The 20,633-nt window shown below is 37.3% G+C and overlaps 1 protein-coding gene across 1 annotated transcript in view; it reads left to right on the top strand.

The window, feature by feature from the left end:
• LOC131430480 (uncharacterized) overlaps positions 1-20,633 on the top strand; it is a 39,917-nt gene that overhangs the window by 5,459 nt on the left and 13,825 nt on the right. The window contains exon 2 of the mRNA XM_058595498.1: positions 19,226-19,411. Coding sequence (XP_058451481.1) covers positions 19,273-19,411 — 139 coding nt within the window. The 5' untranslated portion in view covers positions 19,226-19,272. The remainder of the gene's footprint in view (positions 1-19,225; positions 19,412-20,633) is intronic.

Consider the following 20,633-nt stretch of genomic DNA (forward strand, 5'->3'; position numbering starts at 1 on the left):
AATAGTTACAGTTTTGCAATGATCGGCGCTGTGTGGAATACACCAAGAGAGAATCTCAAGTTGACAAATTATCGCAGAAAATCGAATCGATGATTGCACTTGGTGAATCTCATACTAGGTGGCAATATTTCAAAACCCTTGTGTAGAGCATTCACATACATTTTCATTGAGCTGAGCTGAGCTAAACTGAAATAGATCTAACGTAGTTGAGCTTCGTGATTGACCGAATGAGTGGAAATGTCCAATGAATCAAAAAAATGAAGCTTGGGAGAAGCAAATCATTTTCACTGTACATACCCACTTACTCCTAACTTTTCATTAAATATCTATTCTATATATATAAAAATGCAGAGATCATTCTTTGTAATCGCATCACGTAAGAACGGATGGACGGATTGAGATGATTCTTTTTTTGTTTGATCAGTTTTTACCCCCACCGGGTTCGTACATCAAAAAAATTAGGAAAACTTACCGGAAAAGTGGGAAAAACCAATAAAGTTATTTTGTATGGACAATGGAATTTTCCACTGGAAAAATCGCCAATGATTGCTAGATTTACGATTGATGGCGCGCAACGAGTTGCATAAGCGCTTGACCGTCGAAGGAAAGAATACTAGATCGTCGAATAAATTTTTTGGCGCGCAATGAATAGTTTTGTGTGGAGATTTCACATGCATGATTGATTCGTCATTTGGAAACACGTGCCTAATAGGGTATCAAAATCATTACTTGCCAAATGACCTTATGGTAGAATGCACATGACTGTTTTAGCTATACCGTAAACAGAAGCAAAAGTTCTAATGTCTTTTACAAGTAGATGTAGTTAGATGAATAATGTTGGCCATCGTGGGCGTGAGTTGAACAAATCAAATAATGTAACGATTTTTTTTCGTATCAATGATAGGATTCTGCTGTTGAAATAATGAGTTCAGATGAAAATATTTTCCTGGCATTTAGCATGCTGAAGTTTGTTCAGCCGATTCGGGTAAGTTTTCAAGAGTGGTTTACTTCAAAACGGTCTGCTTAGGATGCACATATTCATGACATTTCTGTATGAAATGTTCAAAACGACGAATGTAACAATGAGAGATTCTCTTTGTTTATTTTCTCTTTTGATTATTGCGAAACATTCCTGCTTTTTGTCGGTAATTTATTCAGTGCAGATTCAAAGATGATAGCTTTAGTTATTATTATCGGTAGTGTGAAGGATTGCTAAGAGTACCGTAATAATCCAAAGAGAAAGTAAACAAAGAGAATCTCTCATTGTTGCATTCGTCGTTTTGAACATTTCATACAGATTTGTAAGCTGCTTAAGCCAAATCATTTCATTTTCCGAACTTTTAATTACTTGACGAATTACCTTATGCGAATCATGAATATCATATCTGAAGGAGAAATCGTGGCAGATAAGAACCATTAGTTGTGAGATCTGCTGTTTTGTACACTGGCTTTAACGATAAGAAGAATATTGGTATAATCACTCCTCATGTTCACTCCGCTAGAACAAAATATTGATTCTCAGGACTGAATACTAAGCAAAACGATGTGGTGGCTCGACGAATGAAAGGCCTTTTGATACAATTCTTGAACGAATCCAGCGTTCATGTCAAAGTTAATGGACACAATATTTAATAAAAGGGTAATTTGAACTTTCGAATGTCCAAGAATTTTTCATTTTATCGCTAATTCGTTAATCGAAAATTGATCCTGTCATTATCCTGCTTCGAACATTCATCAAACACGACTAAGTAATATCACTAGCGGTGAAGCAGGTTATGGACAACCGTTCAAAACCAATTTATTACTTTCGATAATCCCTAAGGATTTGCTATTAAATTTTTAAACGTCTTCGGTACAAGTAAGTCTTAACATGCAATGACAAACAACAATCCCCGAGGGCTGCTTTTGGAAATTTGTGGGATCAATTTAAAGTATTTATCTTGGTCATCTCTTTTCCATCCATCTGTTTATTTGTTTATTTGTTTATTTAGTAGCAAGGGAAAAGCCCGCTGGAGCTGAGATTTTTTTTCTCCTTCTCTAGCAGGCATAAAACCATCTCATCTTTTGTATCAACAGATAACATTTGTCCAAATGATACATAACGAAATCTTAGATTACCCTTATTTAAACTACAAAGCTAACTAACAACTATTGATATCGTCTGATTATCTTAATAAAACTAGCGGGAAAAGATTCGAAGAAAACGGATTTTAATGGAGTTTCGAGATGAATTGAAATCAAATTCATCAGAGCAAGTATTGAATACGCGAAACATACTCGAAAACGGTTCATTAAAGCCATAGTTAGTTCTAGCACGAGGAATTCTGAGAAAGGGATTAAACCGCAAATTACGCTGATGAATGTCAAAACTTAGCTGTTGTGTGAGATCTGAACAATCAATTCGAGATTGGATGAGGTCCAGCTTTCAGTGTATCACGGCGGACAGTTAGCAAATCGAGGTGTACAAGCCTACATCGATTCTCGTAGCTTGAAAGATTCAATGGATCTCTCCAGGGCAGGCGACGCAAAGCAAAACGAATGAACTTGCGCTGGATAGTTTCAAAGCGCAGCTTATCAGTTTGGTAATATGGTGCCCAAACAACAACAGCATACTCCAGTGTAGAACGAACTAGAGCGCAATATAACGATTTCAGGCAGTATATGTTATTGAAATTTTTTGAGATGCGAAAGATTAAACCTAGCATCTTTAATGCCTTAGAGAGGGTATATTCTATGTGATCTTTGAAACTAAGTTTTGAATCCAATAACACTCCTAGATCCTTAATTGATGTCTCCCGTTTTAGTACAGCTTGCGAAATAGTGTAATCATACTTGGTCGTGGTTCGTTTACGAGAGAAGGAGATAACAGAGCATTTAGAGGCATTCATAACCATTTTGTTGACGTTGCACCAGTTAGAAAATACATCCAACTGTGACTGCAAGAAATTTGAGTCTTTCAGATCATTGATGAGATGAAACAGCTTGAAATCGTCCACGAATGATAGCTTCATACATTGCAATGCGAAATTCAGATCATTTAGATATAGTAGAAATATGAATGGTCCTAGATGGCTTCCTTGAGGAACGCCAGAGCTCACGATGAATGATGGAGTAACGCAGTCGCCAATTTTCACGGTCGTACTACGACCAGTCAGATATGATTCAATACAATCCATCATCCCATATGTCAAACCTTTAGTTTGAGATAGATCTACAATCTCTGTTCAATACACTGACTCGAAGGATGAGATGGCGTAACAAAAGCATTGAACATATCCACAATAATTCCTGATGATATTTCTTCTTCGGGACGAAGTTAATGTGTTGGATATGAATTTGTCGTAATTCGTTTATTGTAAGCCAAGTAATCAGTAGAATAATGGAAAGAAACATTAACGTTTGACAACTCTGCTGTCCGAAAACATAAATTTAAAAAAATAATTTCAGGCGAGACTAAGTTCGACGGGTCAGCTAGTAATCAATAAAGACGCCGGCTACGACCAAAGAGTGAGTTACTGAGGAAAAGGAAGGAATGTTAGATCGATACTCGTTGTTTCTAGAGACCGCGGGGGGGAAGAGGGGAAAGAGATCCGGATATGTTTTGGTAAACAATATGATCTTAACAAAAGCTGATTTTCGATACTCAGGAGAAATATAATAAGTAAGAATAATATAAAATATCTCTAAGGAACGATCTCACAAATATCCTTTTTCTCCTATTCGTATTTCTGTTAACACCATGAGATGAAACACAACTACTGAAAAAAATAAAATAAATTTTGTAGATTTTCGCACATTCCACAAGAATCTGATAACACCGACAATGATATGCAGACGGCGCTTCGATCGGTTAATATCGTTGAATTTTTGGGCAGTAAATTCTCAGTTTCCGCCGCTTGAGCATTTTTAGTTTTGAGATTCAACATTATTCAACAAATAGCACTCGCACTACTAAACACACACTTGCCACACCTGCACTTTCAATCAAAATAACTGTTTCGACCAAATTTTTAACTATACGTATCAAACAACACATTGAACTTAGACTTTTTTTAGAGTAGCACTTAGACACCGTGCTCCCAGTGATACCAACTCTCTCTGTCACATTCACAGACATTTTCATTGGCACAAGTTATACAAAGGTTATATGCACATAGTTAGAATAAACGGCAATAGTAAAGAGATTTTATCCTAATTATCCACTGCCCGTATAGAGTCGGACGCAAAACGAGAATGAGTGACCAACTTCTGCTTCAGAGCGAATCCCCACAGCAGCGTACTAACCCGTGATGCTCAGACGGGGCATCAATAGAAATTCGCTCTAGCACTGGTGTCCATTCTATGTTAAATGAACCAGGCCGGTCTTTTGTTGCTAAGATGATATCCGCCTCTCTTAGATGACACTGATTGAATTGCGTGAATAGTTGCTAGAGAGCGTTTTTTGATACGATAAAAGCCATTGCTTAAAGGTAGTAACTTAGGATGCGTTTATTCGATTTGAATCAAAATTTTGGTCTAGTCAAATGAAAATAATATTAGTTCCGGCTGATATTATTGCTGAAATAGACGAACTGTTTATTACATATCAACCAAAGTCGAGTTAATGTTGTCAGCAAAGTCTATGTTGATTCAATTTTGGTATTAGAAAAAAATGGTTCAATTTACCTATGGTTTCATTTGTGTAATGATTTAACTAAGCTTACTGTTTAAATGAACAGTATTAGTTTTATTTCTTATATACCAGAGAACTTTTTCCCGCGCGAAAAAACAGAGAATTCCTTTCTCCCACGAATAAAGTTTGTACGCGTTTTAAAAGTAAAATTTTATATGCTCCTTTCATTTCCTTGGGAGTTTTCCACAATTCAAGCTTATGAATTGATAATAAATATTTGTGAAAATAGCGTTACATACCACATTTTCTCCACAAAAAAAATTGATGCAGAGATCTTGACCGGACTGATGAAGCACTGAATCATTGGACACTAATCAAAATTCCAGGGCTTGATTGTGTTATGTGAATAATAAGATTATAAGGAATTTGAAAATGAATTGAATGTAAATCGAAATAAAAGTAGTATCCAAAATTACCTTGCACTAAAGTTTGAATGAAGTCATTTTATTCTTAAAAACAAACAAAAATATATGATTTTAGCAGACAAAAGCGTTAGTTGGAATGAATAAATTCAAGTTCCACTGAAAAGTACTACAATTTAAAACTTTATCTAGAGTTCGTTCATTCAAAACTAATTTACATCTGGAGATTTACATCGCTAAGAAGGCTTTTGTAACAAGAAAGCTTGAGTAAATAAAATGAAAATGACTCGATCAGTACAGTGCAATGTCATTACAATTTATCGGATTTTATCGAAACTTTAAAACATTCGTATTATGAAGAATTAAAACCTCTTTTAATCCACCTAGTGGTGTCCCTTTCCCTATATTTTCGAAAACATCACTAGAAGAGTCTGTAAATTTTTTTTTTCAAACTTCAATAAAATCAAAAACTTTCTCTGGTATAGATTACCATCACCTTTTCAATTTGGGAACAGTTATGTCAAGTTAATATAAATTTAAATGTGGCAACTCTGCACGTTACACAAAATGGAACAAAGCAAGCCGTGTGCTAGGCGGTGGCGTTTTTTTCTTCCATACCAGCACGTACCGATATTGCATCATGCACGTATGATAGTTTTAAAGTTTTGATACTTATTGCCCTATAATTTCTGAACCGGAAGTCGGATCTGGATGAAATTGCGAAGTATCTTTTAAGAAAATGAGAGCTTAAATTTGAATTTTAGAGTTTTGAAAATCGGTTTAACCGTTGCTGAGAAATCGAAGTGAGTTTCGGTTTTGGAGATTTTCTTCGCTATTATCGGTGCTTCCGGAATTATTCCGAAATTATTAGTCCCAAAGTAGATATATATATCCGCTAACTAACAAATCTGCCTACTAGATGAATTTAGCGGCAAGTTTTATAAAAATGTGCACCTCGTTTCGCTATTACTTGTGGAAAAATACTCATGAAATTGAAAATTTTTACTAATCGCTCTGTAATACCGGAACCGGAAGTCGGATCTGGATCAACTTTTTGAGAACTTTTTAAAGAATTTCAAGACCTTTTATTTGCATCTAAGTTTGAAAAAATCGGTTGAGAAACTTCCGAGAAAATTGAGTTTGCATTTTCTCATAGATTTGCACATATTGCCTTGTAGTTCCAGAACCGGAAGTCGGATACAGATAAAATTAAATAGCGATCTATGAGACCATACGGCTTCTCATTTACACTGCATTTTTTTACATTACATTTTTTGGTGCATATCTCCCTGTAATTCCGGAACCGGAAGTCGGATCGGGATAAAATTCAATGGCGATCTATGGGACCGTAAGAGCTCTCATTTGAATATCAGTTTGTGAAAATCGGTCGTGCCATCTCTGAGAAAATCGAGTGACATTAGTTGTGACATACGTACCTACATACACACACAGACATTTTCTCCGTTCGTCGAGCTGAGTCGAATGGTATATGACATTCGGCCCTCCTGGCCTCGATTCAAAAGTCGGTTTTCACAGTGATTGCATAACCTTTCTATATGAGAAAGACAAAAAAGACGGGTGGGTAATGTCAGAGATATAACTGGATAACGTGAATACGAGTAAAAATGATTATTGTTCGTATGAGTTGATTGTGTGAATTCCGCAACTTTTACTTTTACTTTGCTTACAGAATTGTAACGGTAAATACACCATTGAAGATAGACTTGTTGGCGACAAATACTTTCTACCACACAAAATAACGCGGAGAAAATGAGAGTACATAATTTCGATGTCGATTATTTCATTTCGGCTATGCATATTCACAGTGCCGATTGATTCCATACTGAACCAATTTTGGTTAAGAGCTTTCTTTTAACGTGATTTCATTTGTAGCTTTTTCACAATTGGGCGTTCCCTACGGCCACAAAAATAGCAACATATAGAATTTTGAAACTATCAAAATGCTGTACGGGATTCATTTCTGACTTTCAGAAGAGTAAAATTGTGGAATTCTCTTCGATATTACATACTGTTCGGAGCATTTTTCACGAATGCAAAAGAGTCAAATGCTGGCTTTATTCGCACTCGTTTGGTGCGAATTTTACACTGCGCGAAAAGTGCAAAAACCTAATCAAATTATAAAACTAAACTGATTATTTTTATCTCCGATTTGCAAAGAAGCAATCTTTATAGTTCGTTAGATAGCATTTGGAACCATTAGAAGGGCTGATTTCGTACAATGTTCCCCATCGTTGTCCACTATTCGTTGTATTGTGTTCCAATACAAACGAACATTAGCAGAATGACACGATCGATCTTTTTTAAGAAAACTAACGTCCCGTAATTGATTCAAAATTGAACTAAATTCCTAATACTGGAACTGGAACTGAGCTCTGGACCTGAACCAACCGGAATGATGCACTTGCTGTACTTCCTGCTCAGTCAACTGCGATACACTGCAGGTGTTTCAACTTGAATTAGATCCTATATTAATTACCATTGGTATGAGCAAACATATCGATTTTTCGTACTAGAAGGGACAACCAAGCTCTAAACCAGACCACCTAGACAGAAAATCACACGCTTCGCGAATTCCCACATCCCACACACAGATCGTACGAATCGGTTCCGAAGCGAAAGTTGTTGAATTTTATAACTGACCATACCAAATTGACTGGATAGTAAAGCAATGCCAAAGGTGTACAGGCAAATGATTGCCCATGCCATCAACGTACAACAACAACAGCTGTTTACGATACGGCAAAACACAAGCAAAAAAAAATGAAAAATAACAAGAATCGACAGAGACGCGGTGTCCGAATTTCCGCCACAAAGTCTAGGAGCAACCGACGCGCTATCTACCAAACCTCGGACCGGAGAATTGATCTTTACTTCCAACATCGGTGCCGGCGGGTCGGCCGGTGCCAGAGAGACGACCGGAGTCCCCCCCCCCCCCCCCCCCCCTTCAACGCAGCGATGATTTATGATCGTGCAAACATCAACGCCTAACTCTCAACAAAAGCGATCGCGGCGTGAGTCACCTTTTCACACTAGGGACGACGGCTCGTGAGTTGACGCGCTCGTTCCGGTGACCCATCGAGAGCTACGATGCTATAAATGTTTATGGTTGAATTGACGGTTGAATTGCCGCCAACCTCCACCCAACGTGATTGAACCAGAGCGAAACTAATTCGAAAGGGGTTTGGGAAGGGGACTGTAGACGCTCGCCGAGATCCCGATTATTGGGAATGAGCTTACAATGGGGATTTCACGGTTCGGTTTGGGCAGTTTCGTTACGATTATTTCCGATTTTATTGTTCGCAATTTGATCTCCTATGGGGAACAGATCCTATTAAGAATGCGTTACAAGTGTGATCATCATCATGCCTTCTTTGGATCTGGTGACTGGTTCCTTTTCCGATTTATGTTTCATCTTCAACATAAGTCTGACATATTTAGAAAATAAGCGCTTACGTGCAATGTCTTTCTTGACATCTCGAAGGAACCATTCAGAATCAAACCGGCACTTCGTAGAAATTATTTTAATGTGCCATTGCCTAAGTACATTTCAAACATCATGGCCTGCTGTTAAGTATGCCACATTTGTCAAGCGAAAAACTTATATCGTTTTCGTTTATTTCATTACATAAAATCGTGTTAATCACGAGGTTAATCACCAGTTTTAATTCAACCGATATGCAACAATATCCGTCTGTGAAAAGCATTGAGTAAACCATATCAGTAGTTCACTGTTGCGATCGACTTTCCTGAGGAATTATATGAAAGACTCCATCACTTATCTCGAATCTTGGGCCGCATGCGTGGCCTTAAAGCAGTTTAATATTAATTCCAATGAGTGCGTCTAAGCTTTTCGCGATCCTCTAAATCTATAGCTTTTCAATGCGGTTGCGTAAAGCTGGGATCATAAAATGCGGGTGGAAGCTACATCAATTCAATTATTCAACTGCGTGCACTGCGCGGTAAGTGTGCTGGTAAAACCAATGCTGAAAAGTAAAAGCAATTTTCCAAAACGAGCCGAAATGTGCAAACTCTTCACCATGATGAGGGCCTTATGAGCATTTGTCAGCTGTGAAATGATTTTGGGCAATTTTTTCCCCGATTGTTTGCTAGTCTGGCACGAAGTAGAGAATGAGAGTGACAGCGAATGATTGGCAATCTTTCGGCATGCTTCGCGGCACTCTGACTGACTGGTTTTGGCGCGATGATTACCGTCTTGCTGGTTGTAGTAAAATTGCGATTGCATCAACCATGCGGCCCACGAGATGCGGAAGAAACGATATGCGATATTTTGAGACAGCATCAGGTGGAACAGATCTGGGCTGTCGAGCGGGTTCCGTAAGCATTGCGTCAGGTTTAAATCTGAACGATGGACAGCATATTGCGGCTCGATTCATTTAATATCTGGACGCACTGCTCATTGTTTTACAGTGCTTCTGGTTGTCGGACAGCAGGTTGTTTGTGTAGCACTTATCTCTCACTGATAGTAGTGTTGTCAAGATTCATTCAGATTCAGTCTACTGTATGTAGTGTCCTTAAATGTCTTAAAAAAGCTTTTGATTGGAAACGACATTCAAAAATATTGATAAGTTTTACAGTAAATTTATGATTTGGCAAGCAATTTGTTGCTGGCGTCAAACGTAAGGGAAAATGTCTGAGAAATACGCATTCTATCACATATACATACAACCAAAGCTTATGCAAATTTCACGTAAAATTTGGCTAGCATCCACTACAACCATGAGACAACACCCTTTTTACCAAGGAACTACTCTGAAATATGAGTGGAAACATTACAGAAAACAGCCCAATTTAATAGCACTGAACACGTTCTTATTTCACTTCCGGTTCTCTTGCATTCGGAAACTGGGGACAAAAGTAAGCTTGTGTGAGTTTGTTTGAATCTCTTGAATTGAATCTTGATCTCTGGTCTTGGTCTCTGGTCTAGGTCTCTGGTCTTGGTCTCTGGTCTTGGTCTCTGGTCTTGGTCTCTGGTCTTGGTCTCTGGTCTTGGTCTCTGGTCTTGGTCTCTGGTCCTGGTCTCTGGTCTTGGTCTCTGGTCTTGGTCTCTGGTCTTGGTCTCTTGTCTTGGTCTCTTGTCTTGGTCTTTGGTCTTGTATTCTGGTCTTGGTCTCTGGTCTTGGTCTCTGGTCTTGGTCTCTGGTCTTGGTTTCTGGTCTTGGTCTCTGGTCTTGGTTTCTGGTCTTGGTCTCTGGTCTTGGTCTCTGGTCTTGGTCTCTGGTCTTGGTCTCTGGACTTGGTCTCTGGTCTTGGTCTCTGGTCTTGGTCTCTGGTCTTGATCTCTGGTCTTACTCCCCAAGTAGCAATCCGCAACTAGTTCTGATACGACAAAGTCCAAACTATGTTGCAACAAGAGCACGAATATGTTTTTTATGTTATACTGGTTAAAACATGGTGATAGCAATGTTTCATCATAGTTATTTAGGTTTCCAATAATAACATCTTTGTGTCATATTGAATTAAATATAATTTATAAGCTATCGTTACTGAATCCAAACATATCTTTAATCACAACAATGCTTCTAGCTACTAGTTGAAAATAAGTTTATTTGACTTCAATAGTAGCAACCCGTAACTAGTTTTGATACCACTTAACCCAACTGTGGTGCAACAAGAGCAAGAACATGTTTTTTTTTTATGTTATACTGGTTAAAACAAGGTGACAGCAGTGTTTCCTTATAACGTAAACATTGAACTAACTATCATTTGTAAGTTATCGTTACTTGATTCTAACATATCTTTGATCACAGCTATGCTTTTAGCTACTAGTTGAAAAAAGGTTTATTTTCCGTTGCAAAACCATTATAAATACGTAAGCGTATATGTAAATCATTACTATGAATTGATATAGCAGTAACGTAGATATTATAAAATTATGACATATAATTTCTTCATTGATTCAGACAGTTATCGGTAGATTTTCCCAACGTTATGATAACGAAAATGCAAACAAAACCTTTGTTGGCTTGAATATGGCGAACACAATATGGAGTCTCAAGAAGTGTATGAAACATAAATAAAACCAGGATATTACTTGTTTCAAAACTACTTTTTGCCGAAAATAGTGGAAGGCAGAATAGTCATTTTTGTTCTAAACGCGAAGAAAATAATATAGGGATTGAACATCGATTGTGATAATATTATAATTCTCATAATATATGAATTTAAAATGATGAGAAATCGCGCTACTTGGAATAATATTGAACATTCCGAACTTAGGGTTATTTTGTTGTTTATTTTTTATATCTTTATAAACAGATTTTGATTGAAGGCGCGTGAAAAAACAGTTAAGTAAAATTTAATTCCGCTCGACATTTTCAAAATCGTTGTGAAATTTGTACCTTGTATCAAGTTTGTTATTTAAAGTACTCTTCTGCTTTTTTTTATGATAGAAAAGTGTTCTGTATTCATTCAATGTTTATTATGTCGATGGTGACTAAGTTTCAACTAGTTTACTTGAAAACAAGTTATTTTCAAGTTATGAAAAGATAAGTTCTTTCAGTATGACATTACAACGTAACGACAACTTATTTTTAGCCGACCTAACAACTAGTAGAAACTGCGCTTTTTGAGTCATGCAAGTGGTTAGATGTTAGTAACAATCACTCAAATATCTGGTTGCAAACTAGTCACAAACAAGCTAGCGTAACAAAAATTGTTACTTGGGTCTCTGGTCTTGGTCTCTGGTCTTACTCTCTGGTCTTGGTCTCTGGTCTTGGTCTTGGTCTTGCTCTTGCTCTTGCTCTTGCTCTTGCTCTTGCTCTTGCTCTTGCTCTTGCTCTTGCTCTTGCTCTTGCTCTTGCTCTTGCTCTTGCTCTTGCTCTTGCTCTTGCTCTTGCTCTTGCTCTTGCTCTTGCTCTTGCTCTTGCTCTTGCTCTTGCTCTTGCTCTTACTCTTGCTCTTGCTCTTGCTCTTGCTCTTGCTCTTGCTCTTGCTCTTGCTCTTGCTCTTACTCTTGCTCTTGCTCTTGCTCTTGCTCTTGCTCTTGCTCTTGCTCTTGCTCTTGCTCTTGCTCTTGCTCTTGCTCTTGCTCTTGCTCTTGCTCTTGCTCTTGCTCTTGCTCTTGCTCTTGCTCTTGCTCTTGCTCTTGCTCTTGCTCTTGCTCTTGCTCTTGCTCTTGCTCTTGCTCTTGCTCTTGCTCTTGCTCTTGCTCTTGCTCTTGCTCTTGCTCTTGCTCTTGCTCTTGCTCTTGCTCTTGCTCTTGCTCTTGCTCTTGCTCTTGCTCTTGCTCTTGCTCTTGCTCTTGCTGAATCCTGAATGCTGATCTGATTTCTGTGTCATTTGGATCGTAGCACTAGCCATGCAGAGGTTCTTTACGCTTAGAATCGGCGGCGAAGTCTGTTCGAACAGAAAGTCAAATTCCACCAAAGAAATGTAATACCAAGGCTTTGCTTTTATGATAACACAGATTTCGGGCGGAATTGTTTAGTCCAATAATAAACTCGGTTTCCCAGGTCCATCTAATAGTTTAGTAAATATATTTTTTTTTATTCGTAATCGTTTTGAAACAACAAACTGCAATTGATATAATCATCATAACTGTTTCGTGTATGTTCTTATAAAAAGAAAACCTTCCAATCTCGGTAAAAGATGGAACATTGCAGTTTTCTTCCGAAAGCAATCAGTATGTAATTAATCGCGAAAAAAAACTTTCATTTTCTACCGGTCGGTTCCTGCGCGCACCCTCCTCGCACAATCGCAACTATTGTCCGACCGGTGGTCCCTGCTAGAGCCAAAACGGTCGGCGCGGCCGAATGCCCGCAGGGACTGTTTCCGTACACTCGTTCATTCATGGCGGCAATTGGCGCGGCCTACACTGCTTGCCGAAAATGTACACGCACGTTTTAACGATTAAAGACTTTTAGGAACCGCGCTCAGTTCGATTTATTTGGCGGCAAAAAAAAATATAAGGAAAACAAAACCCTCTCGATCTTCGTGCACTTAAGTCAGTCGGGAATCGGTGTGTGGGGCTTCCTCCGGCTTGGAGAAATATTATCCCATGCGGCGGACAAGTTTTCTGTGAGGAATGATATTTTCTGCTTCGATATCGTGAGTATGTTTCAAAACCAAGGAAATGAAGTCAAATGTAGTAAAGTACTATTTTTGATCGGATGAAACAATAATATTTGATAACCAATGAAATTTCCAAGACTTCTAAATTTTCTACTGGTAAGTAGAATTATTATTGATTTATACTTAATAGAAAGCCGATTTGAAGAATATTATGGTAGAGCACTCTTACGGATTGAAGAAAACTTTGAGATGCAAGTCATGCCAACCAACTTGTTACTATTACTGCACTATCAATCAATAATGATTAATTCTGTTTTGAATCATGAATTTGGGTCATTCGTCAACCAATCGATTGAAACCAGTGTTGGTGATTGCCGAAAATTTGACAGAAGCTCTATATTGTATACAACATTTTCAATCCGGTAGAAGATGCTACAAGAACTCAAGTCTCTCACTGCATGAACCGCGAGACAATTTTTCTACATTTCTACTCTCCACTTCATACTCTGAGTATTTTACGGCCCTTAAAAAATGCATTCTGATAATGATTGGTGCTGCGTGGAATTTGCCAAGAGAGAATCTCAAGTTAAGAATTATCACAGAAAATCGAATCGATGATTCAACTTGATGATTCTCATACTAGGTTGCAATATTTCAAAACCCTTGTGTAGATCATTTACATACATTTTCATAGACCCAACTTATACAAAGGTTATATGCACATAGTTAGAATAAGCGGCAATAGTAAAATGATTCTATCGCAATTATCAACTGCCTGTATAGAATCGGATCGGGAAACGAGAATAAGCAACCGTTTGTTGTTTCAGAGAGAATCCCGAGCAAGCTAACCTTTGATTCTCAGACAGGTCATCGAGAGAAATTCGCTCTCGCACTGGTGTCGATTCTATGTTAAATAAGCCATGCCGGGTATTTGTTGTTGCGATGATATCCGTCTCTCTTTGATGGCATTGGTTCAATCGTGTGGAGAGTTGCTGGTAAGTGTTCTTTGATACGATAAAAGCCATCCTTGATTGAAACACATTTTACTTTAACGTAACAGCAACATCGTTATTGTAATTCTACGGTATAAAGTTACAAACACATCCTATGTTTTTTTTTAGTAACTATTTATTGAAATATGAGCTAAAATTAAATTGTTAAGATTTAAATTGAGTGTTCAGCCACAAGTGGTGACTTTTCAGCCCTATTATATATATATATATATGATTTGGTTGTTACCATGAGGGAATCGTTTGCTTCCACAATTCTGAGATTTTTGTGTAGGGAAAATTCTAAACCTACTTGTATTGTGTAATGGGGAAAAGGAACTTATATACTAACTTACTAATTTATACAGAGAGCGAATCGATTCAATTGAAGATTGCATCGATTTTTGTCGGAATTTGCTTATAATATTATATGACATTACATCTACATTACATTACATGGTCTCAGACATCACTCTCAACAAGATATTTTTTTCAAAAAGTTTACTGATAGAAGAAAGTAAGCTTGGTCGATAACTTGATGTTTCTGCTGGGTTTTTATCAGGTTTGAGGATAGGAATTACTATAGCGTTTTTCCATCTTTTTGGGAAGTAAGCTAATGAAAAACACTTGTTGAAAATTTGAACCAGGAGTCTCAAGGCAACATCGGGAAGATTTTTAATAAGAATAATAAAAATTCCATCATTACCAGGAGCCTTCATGCTTTTAAGTTTCCTAATAATTGATTTTATTTCATCAAAATTCGTCTCAATAATGTCACCTTGTAATAACACTTCAGTAGAAAAATAATCCTATTTCAGTGAGACTTCATTTTCAATAGGACTCACAACATTCAAATTAAAATTGTGAACACTCTCGAACTGCTGAGCAAGTTTTCGAGCTTTTTCGCCATTTGTAAGAAGTATTTGATTTCCTTCCTTGAGAGCAGGAATTGGTTTCTGAGGTTTCTTAAGAACCTTAGAAAGTTTCCAGAAAGGTTTAGAATATGGTTTAATTTGTTCAACTTCTTTAGCGAAATTTTCATTTCGCAAAAGAGTAAATCTATATTTAATTTCTTTTTGTGAATCCTTAACTATGTTTTTCATAGCAGGATCACGAGAACGTTGATATTGTCGTCGACGAACATTCTTCAACCGAATGAGCAGTTGAAGATTGTCATCGATGATAGGAGAATTTAATTTAGTTTGGGCTTTGGGAATTGAAAGATTTCTAGCTTCGATAATGTAATGATTCCAATTATCAATTGCTGTGTCGATGTCCGCAGAATGTTCTAAAATAGTTTCATGATTTACATGATTTTCTATGTGAGATCTGTAATCCAACCAATTAGCTCTATGATAGTTGAATATCGTACTGATTGGATTAATTAAAACTTCGTTGGAAAGTCTGAATGTTACAGGAAGATGATCTGAGTCAAAGTCAGCATGTGTAATCGGTTCACTACAAATGTGACTTTGATCTGTTAGAACCAGATCAATTGTAGACGGGTTTTTCACGGAAGAGAAACAAGTCGGATTACTGGGATGAAGAACTGTGAAGTAACCAGCTGAGAGTTGATTATGAAGTATTTTACCATTACTGTTATTTTGCCTACAATTCCACTGGACATGCTTAGCATTTAAGTCCCCTATTACGAAAAATTTCGATCGATATCTTGTAAGTTTTTGCAAATCGCCTTTAAAGAAATTTAATTGTTCGCCGGTGCATTGGAATGGCAAATATGCTCCAGCGATGAAATAAATTCCATGAATGGTTTCAACTTCGATTCCCAAGCTTTCAATAACTTTAGTATTGAAAAAAGGTAAAATTCGATGTTTAATTTGCCGTTGGACAAAAATGGCAACTCCTCCACCCATTCCAGTAAACCTGTCAAAACGATGAACCACATAATGTGCATTACTTTTCAATTTGACATTTGGTTTAGGGAAAGTTTCTGTCACAATGGCAATATGAATTTTATGAACTTTGAAAAAATTATAAAATTCATCTTCACTCGATTTTAAAGATCGAGCATTCCAATTTAAAATATTAAAATAATTATTTAACATCAATGTTAAATTTTAAATTCATTATAATATTTTTTGCAAATTGCCATCCGATTTGCAATGCTTCAAAAAGTGATGAAGTCGAATTCATTCGGATGATCATTTGAAAAAGTTCATCTTGTAGGTAGATCATTTTATTTTCAGTTATATCGCCTAAATCAACTTCATTTAAAGAAGCGAATGGCATTGAAGGAATATTGGTAGGTAGATTAAAGTAACTGTCATTAGAAGAAGGCGATTCGTCCGATCTACCTATTAATAAATTGTTTTCGTTGGAAGATGAACTGCAAGGCGGTCCTGTGTTTTGATTATTTACATTAGAAGAATTAAGTGGTAGATTTCTACCTGTTATACTAGCATAACTGACATTAGAAGAAGATGATGACGAGGTCGATCTACCTGTCAATAAATTGTTTTCGTTAGAAGACGAATTGGAAGGCGTACCTGTTTTTTGTTTTAAATTCGAAGAAATAAGTGCCTTAGGAGAATTAGGCGTGGCATTTGTAACGGTTTTTTGATTTTCAGGTATGTTCTGTAAATTTAAGGTCGTTGATTTGACTTGATGTCTAAGCGAACGAGCGTTTAAAATTTTTCCCTGACAGGAAATTCTAATAATTGGATTTATGATTTCCATCGCAATTTGAACATGAAAATTTATCAGTGGTTTCGTTTATTGGACAAACGTCTTTCGAATGCGATTTACCACAATTCAAACACCGTATATCCATATGACAATTTTTGGTTCCATGACCGAAGCATTGGCAACGACGACATTGCGTTAAGTTTGCAATACGATTATGCCGTTTATAATGTTCCCAATGAATTTTAATGTGGGAAATGAAACGTACTTTTTCTAAAATTTTCAAATTGTTTACGTCACTTCGATTGAAGTGTATTAAGTAAAGTTCATGGGAAATTCCAGAGCGTGGTTTAGAAGTACCATTCGCTCTTTTTTTCATAAGTATTACTTGGCAATGGGCAAAACCAAGCAATTCTTTTAGTTAATTTTTAATTTCATCAGTACTTTGATCATTTGATAAGCCTTTCAAGACAGCCTTGAAGGGTCTGTCTGATTTTATATCATATCAAAAAAATTTATGAAGTTTCTCGGACAAATATCGAATAAGACGTTCGTAATCTTCCAATCCATCAACCAAGACTCGACATTCTCCTCTTCGTCCGATTTGAAATGAGACTTTTACTTCCGGCAGAAAAGTAGAAAGCTTAGGACGGAATGCTTTTAAGTCGGATATCATCACCATCACTGGTGGCATAGATTGTTGTTTTTCCCCAGAATGACAAGCGTCCATTTTGGGAATTTTCTTCTATGTCGCTACAATCGGATTCAGGAAGAATCTCGTAAATATTGTTCGGCGGCATAAAATCAACGGAAGGGAAGTCCGTCCGTCTGTTTTTTTTTTAATTTTTACATTCATATTCTATAAGATCGTGAATTTTATTAGAAAAATGTTGAATAACGGATTGTGATTTATTCCGTATTGAATTATTTTTAGCCTTATGCTTGTTGCCTTTCCGGTTGGACGCAGGCATTTTTGAAATGAATGAAATTTGATATTAAATTAACTAGGCTAAATTAGTCTTCGATTAGACTCCTAGTTTGGATAAGTCTTGATAAAGACTGATTTTGTGGTAGTCTTAATAAAGACTGATTAGTTCGAAGAATAGTTCTTGGAATAGCTAGCCTTAAAAAAGGCTGAATAATTTCTTAGTCTTGAAAAAGACTGATTATATTAGAATATCACTCTTTGTACAGCCTTGTGAAAGGCTGACTAATTGTTAGTCTTTAAAAAGACTGTTAGTGATTCTGGTAGCCTTGAAAAAGACTGAAGCCTTGAATCAATGAAACTCTAGGCAGCCAGAAATAATTTCCAGGAGCCAAGAGCTATACGAGTGCGGTGCGAACGACTGTTCAACACCGACTGATTCCTTCTAAATTTAACCTCGAACAAGTTATTGTAGACGTGCAATTCTTGCTTTTCAAAACATGTAGGTTAATCCACAGTAAATTATCTCTATCTTTATTGGACACTTTAAAATGCCTAAATACCTCCAGAAAAAAAAGGTCGAAAGAGGAAGTTTCATCGTTTTTAATGATAAAAGAAGGTATAAAAAATTATCAACAATGAAATTTTGGTTTATTTTTTCTCTCGTTGTTCGTAGAAAAAGTCTGACACAGTTTTCAGTGTTAAAAACATCGTAAATATATAGAATTTGCCGAAATCTGTCGAAAGGAGCATGGCTAATTTACAACAAATTTACAATTTACAACTAGTTTATTAAGCTGCCTGAAGCGGAACGCCGAGCAATTGAGTTAACTTCATCCATTGGGGTCTGTGCAAACTTCGCTGCAACCAAATTTGCTACTTTTGTCGAAGATTTTCGAAATTTGTTCATAGTTGAAGCCTTACCTGTTTCGGCTCAACATGAATTGGCAATAAGCCAAATCCGACCAGAATTGGGAGGGAGCGGCATTTCTGCGTAGGTATGGTAACAATCGCATTTTTTGGTATTCTTCAACAAAAAAATGAAATGCGTGAAATTTACTGTTCTATGGTGCTATGAGATCTAAAATGGCACACTGGCCGTGCGCTGTTTGATCATATACGTATTGTATTGTTCGATCGGGTTACCTTCTAAGCTGTGTTTCGTCACTCTCATAGTGTTTTAATTGACAGGGCTTTTTTTAAACCAAACCTCCTTGAAATGTTTTCGTCGGTGATTCAACTACTTTTTGATAAAAAAATATGAACGATTTGGATGAAAAGATGACTTATATTTTGGACAAAAAGTTTAATTTATATCACTACGACGTAATGATAAGCAGGGAATTACATCTTCTGTCATGTTCAGTGCTATCAAATAATCTTGTCCAATAAAGCCACCCGGTCGAACAGCGCCACATTCATCAATCAAAACAATTACCGTAATAGACTAATTGACTCTAATGTGCACTCATTTACGCCGCATCCATTTCCCGCCCAGCCGACAACCGAAAACGCTCCAATTACTCAACGTTAACCGTCATTTTTTTCCTCCTTTTTCTTTCCGTGTGGTATCTCTTTGCAGTTGTCTACGACCGCCGCCACAACCATCGTTACAACAAAAAGCTGACCATGAGTGTGCAACGCTACAAATTGATATTCATACTGATATTTTTCATCCAGCACCGAACGATCGCCAACGATCCACACGCCCCGGTTTACTCGCGCCCTGGCATCCGTGGTGGTGGTGGCCCGTCGAATTTGGCCCAAGGTAAGGAATACAACAACAACAACAACAAAAAACAGATCGACCAGGTTCCGCGCCAGGTCAGAATTGATTTACTTTTACGGCGCTTCGTGCATGGTACGAAATGGTAAGTCCCGACCGGATGGGTTTAACGATGAGTTAATTGATGACCTTGGGGTGCCATCGATTAGCCACCGGTCCACCGGTTGGTGATCGATCATGGCTTTCAGATATCCGCCAATTCGTCGTTTAGCAAACCGGTGACGGGGGTTTATTGTTATTTAAGACACATACTAAAATTGTACAGTAGTCATAAAATTTTATTTCATTAAATAAAGCTCCAATACTCATCCGAATCATTGACACAGTTTTACGGCTGTTATATCAATTATTACGGGACGACTCGCGATACGCGCATTTTATGAGCGTCCGACGCATCTTGGCTTAGAGTGCCCCATCAAACTTCACCGTCACGGTAGTGCATGTTTATGAGCACACACTTCTTGCAGTAGTGTTGTATGGTTTGTTTTATTTTTTTTCATCGTTCAGGAAACCTACCCAGTCAATGATATCGAGCGAAGAAAATGAAGAGGTCCTCTCGGAAAGAAACCATAATTCGGAGCATTATTATGAAACTTGTTTATCGATAACGTAAACGCTTTCGTGCTTCAATTGGAGAGTGTCGTTTTTTTTTATTCTGTTGATAGCTTCGAATGAGTAAACTTCAATCTAATACCCGTTGATCGGCTTATTCGAATTTCAGTACCGAAACGAGGTGCTTGAAACATGTGATGATACTTATGCTTATGTATGATAATTCTGAAAACTCCGGCTAAAGAGGATTATTTAAGAAAGCTTATTAACCTATATACTTAGTTTTCTTACTGTTTGTCGTAATCATGTGACGCAAAAGAAGATTCGTCAGTAGTGCTCATCGTGCAATCTAAACTGACTTGGAACATAAAATGACTAATAACGTGGATGACCATGCAGGTTACATTAAGATGGTCAAGAATGTTAGTTCAACTTTTATTCCTACTAGTGACCGAGGTGATGCTCTGCTTCCCCACCAGTATAAAAGAAAGAACTAATGCAAGGATAGGTAGGGTCTGCGCTTTCATTTTTTTACGTTCGACTCATCAGTTCATTAGCAACAAATTTCCAGAATTACTTTCTCTGTGAGTTTTCATTCATTCGTTTAACTACGCTATTTTTTCGCTTAGGTATTGCAACAATTTATGGCAAC

This window comes from Malaya genurostris, chromosome 2, assembly GCF_030247185.1.
Source record: "Malaya genurostris strain Urasoe2022 chromosome 2, Malgen_1.1, whole genome shotgun sequence".
NCBI classification, from domain to species: Eukaryota; Metazoa; Arthropoda; class Insecta; order Diptera; family Culicidae; genus Malaya; species Malaya genurostris.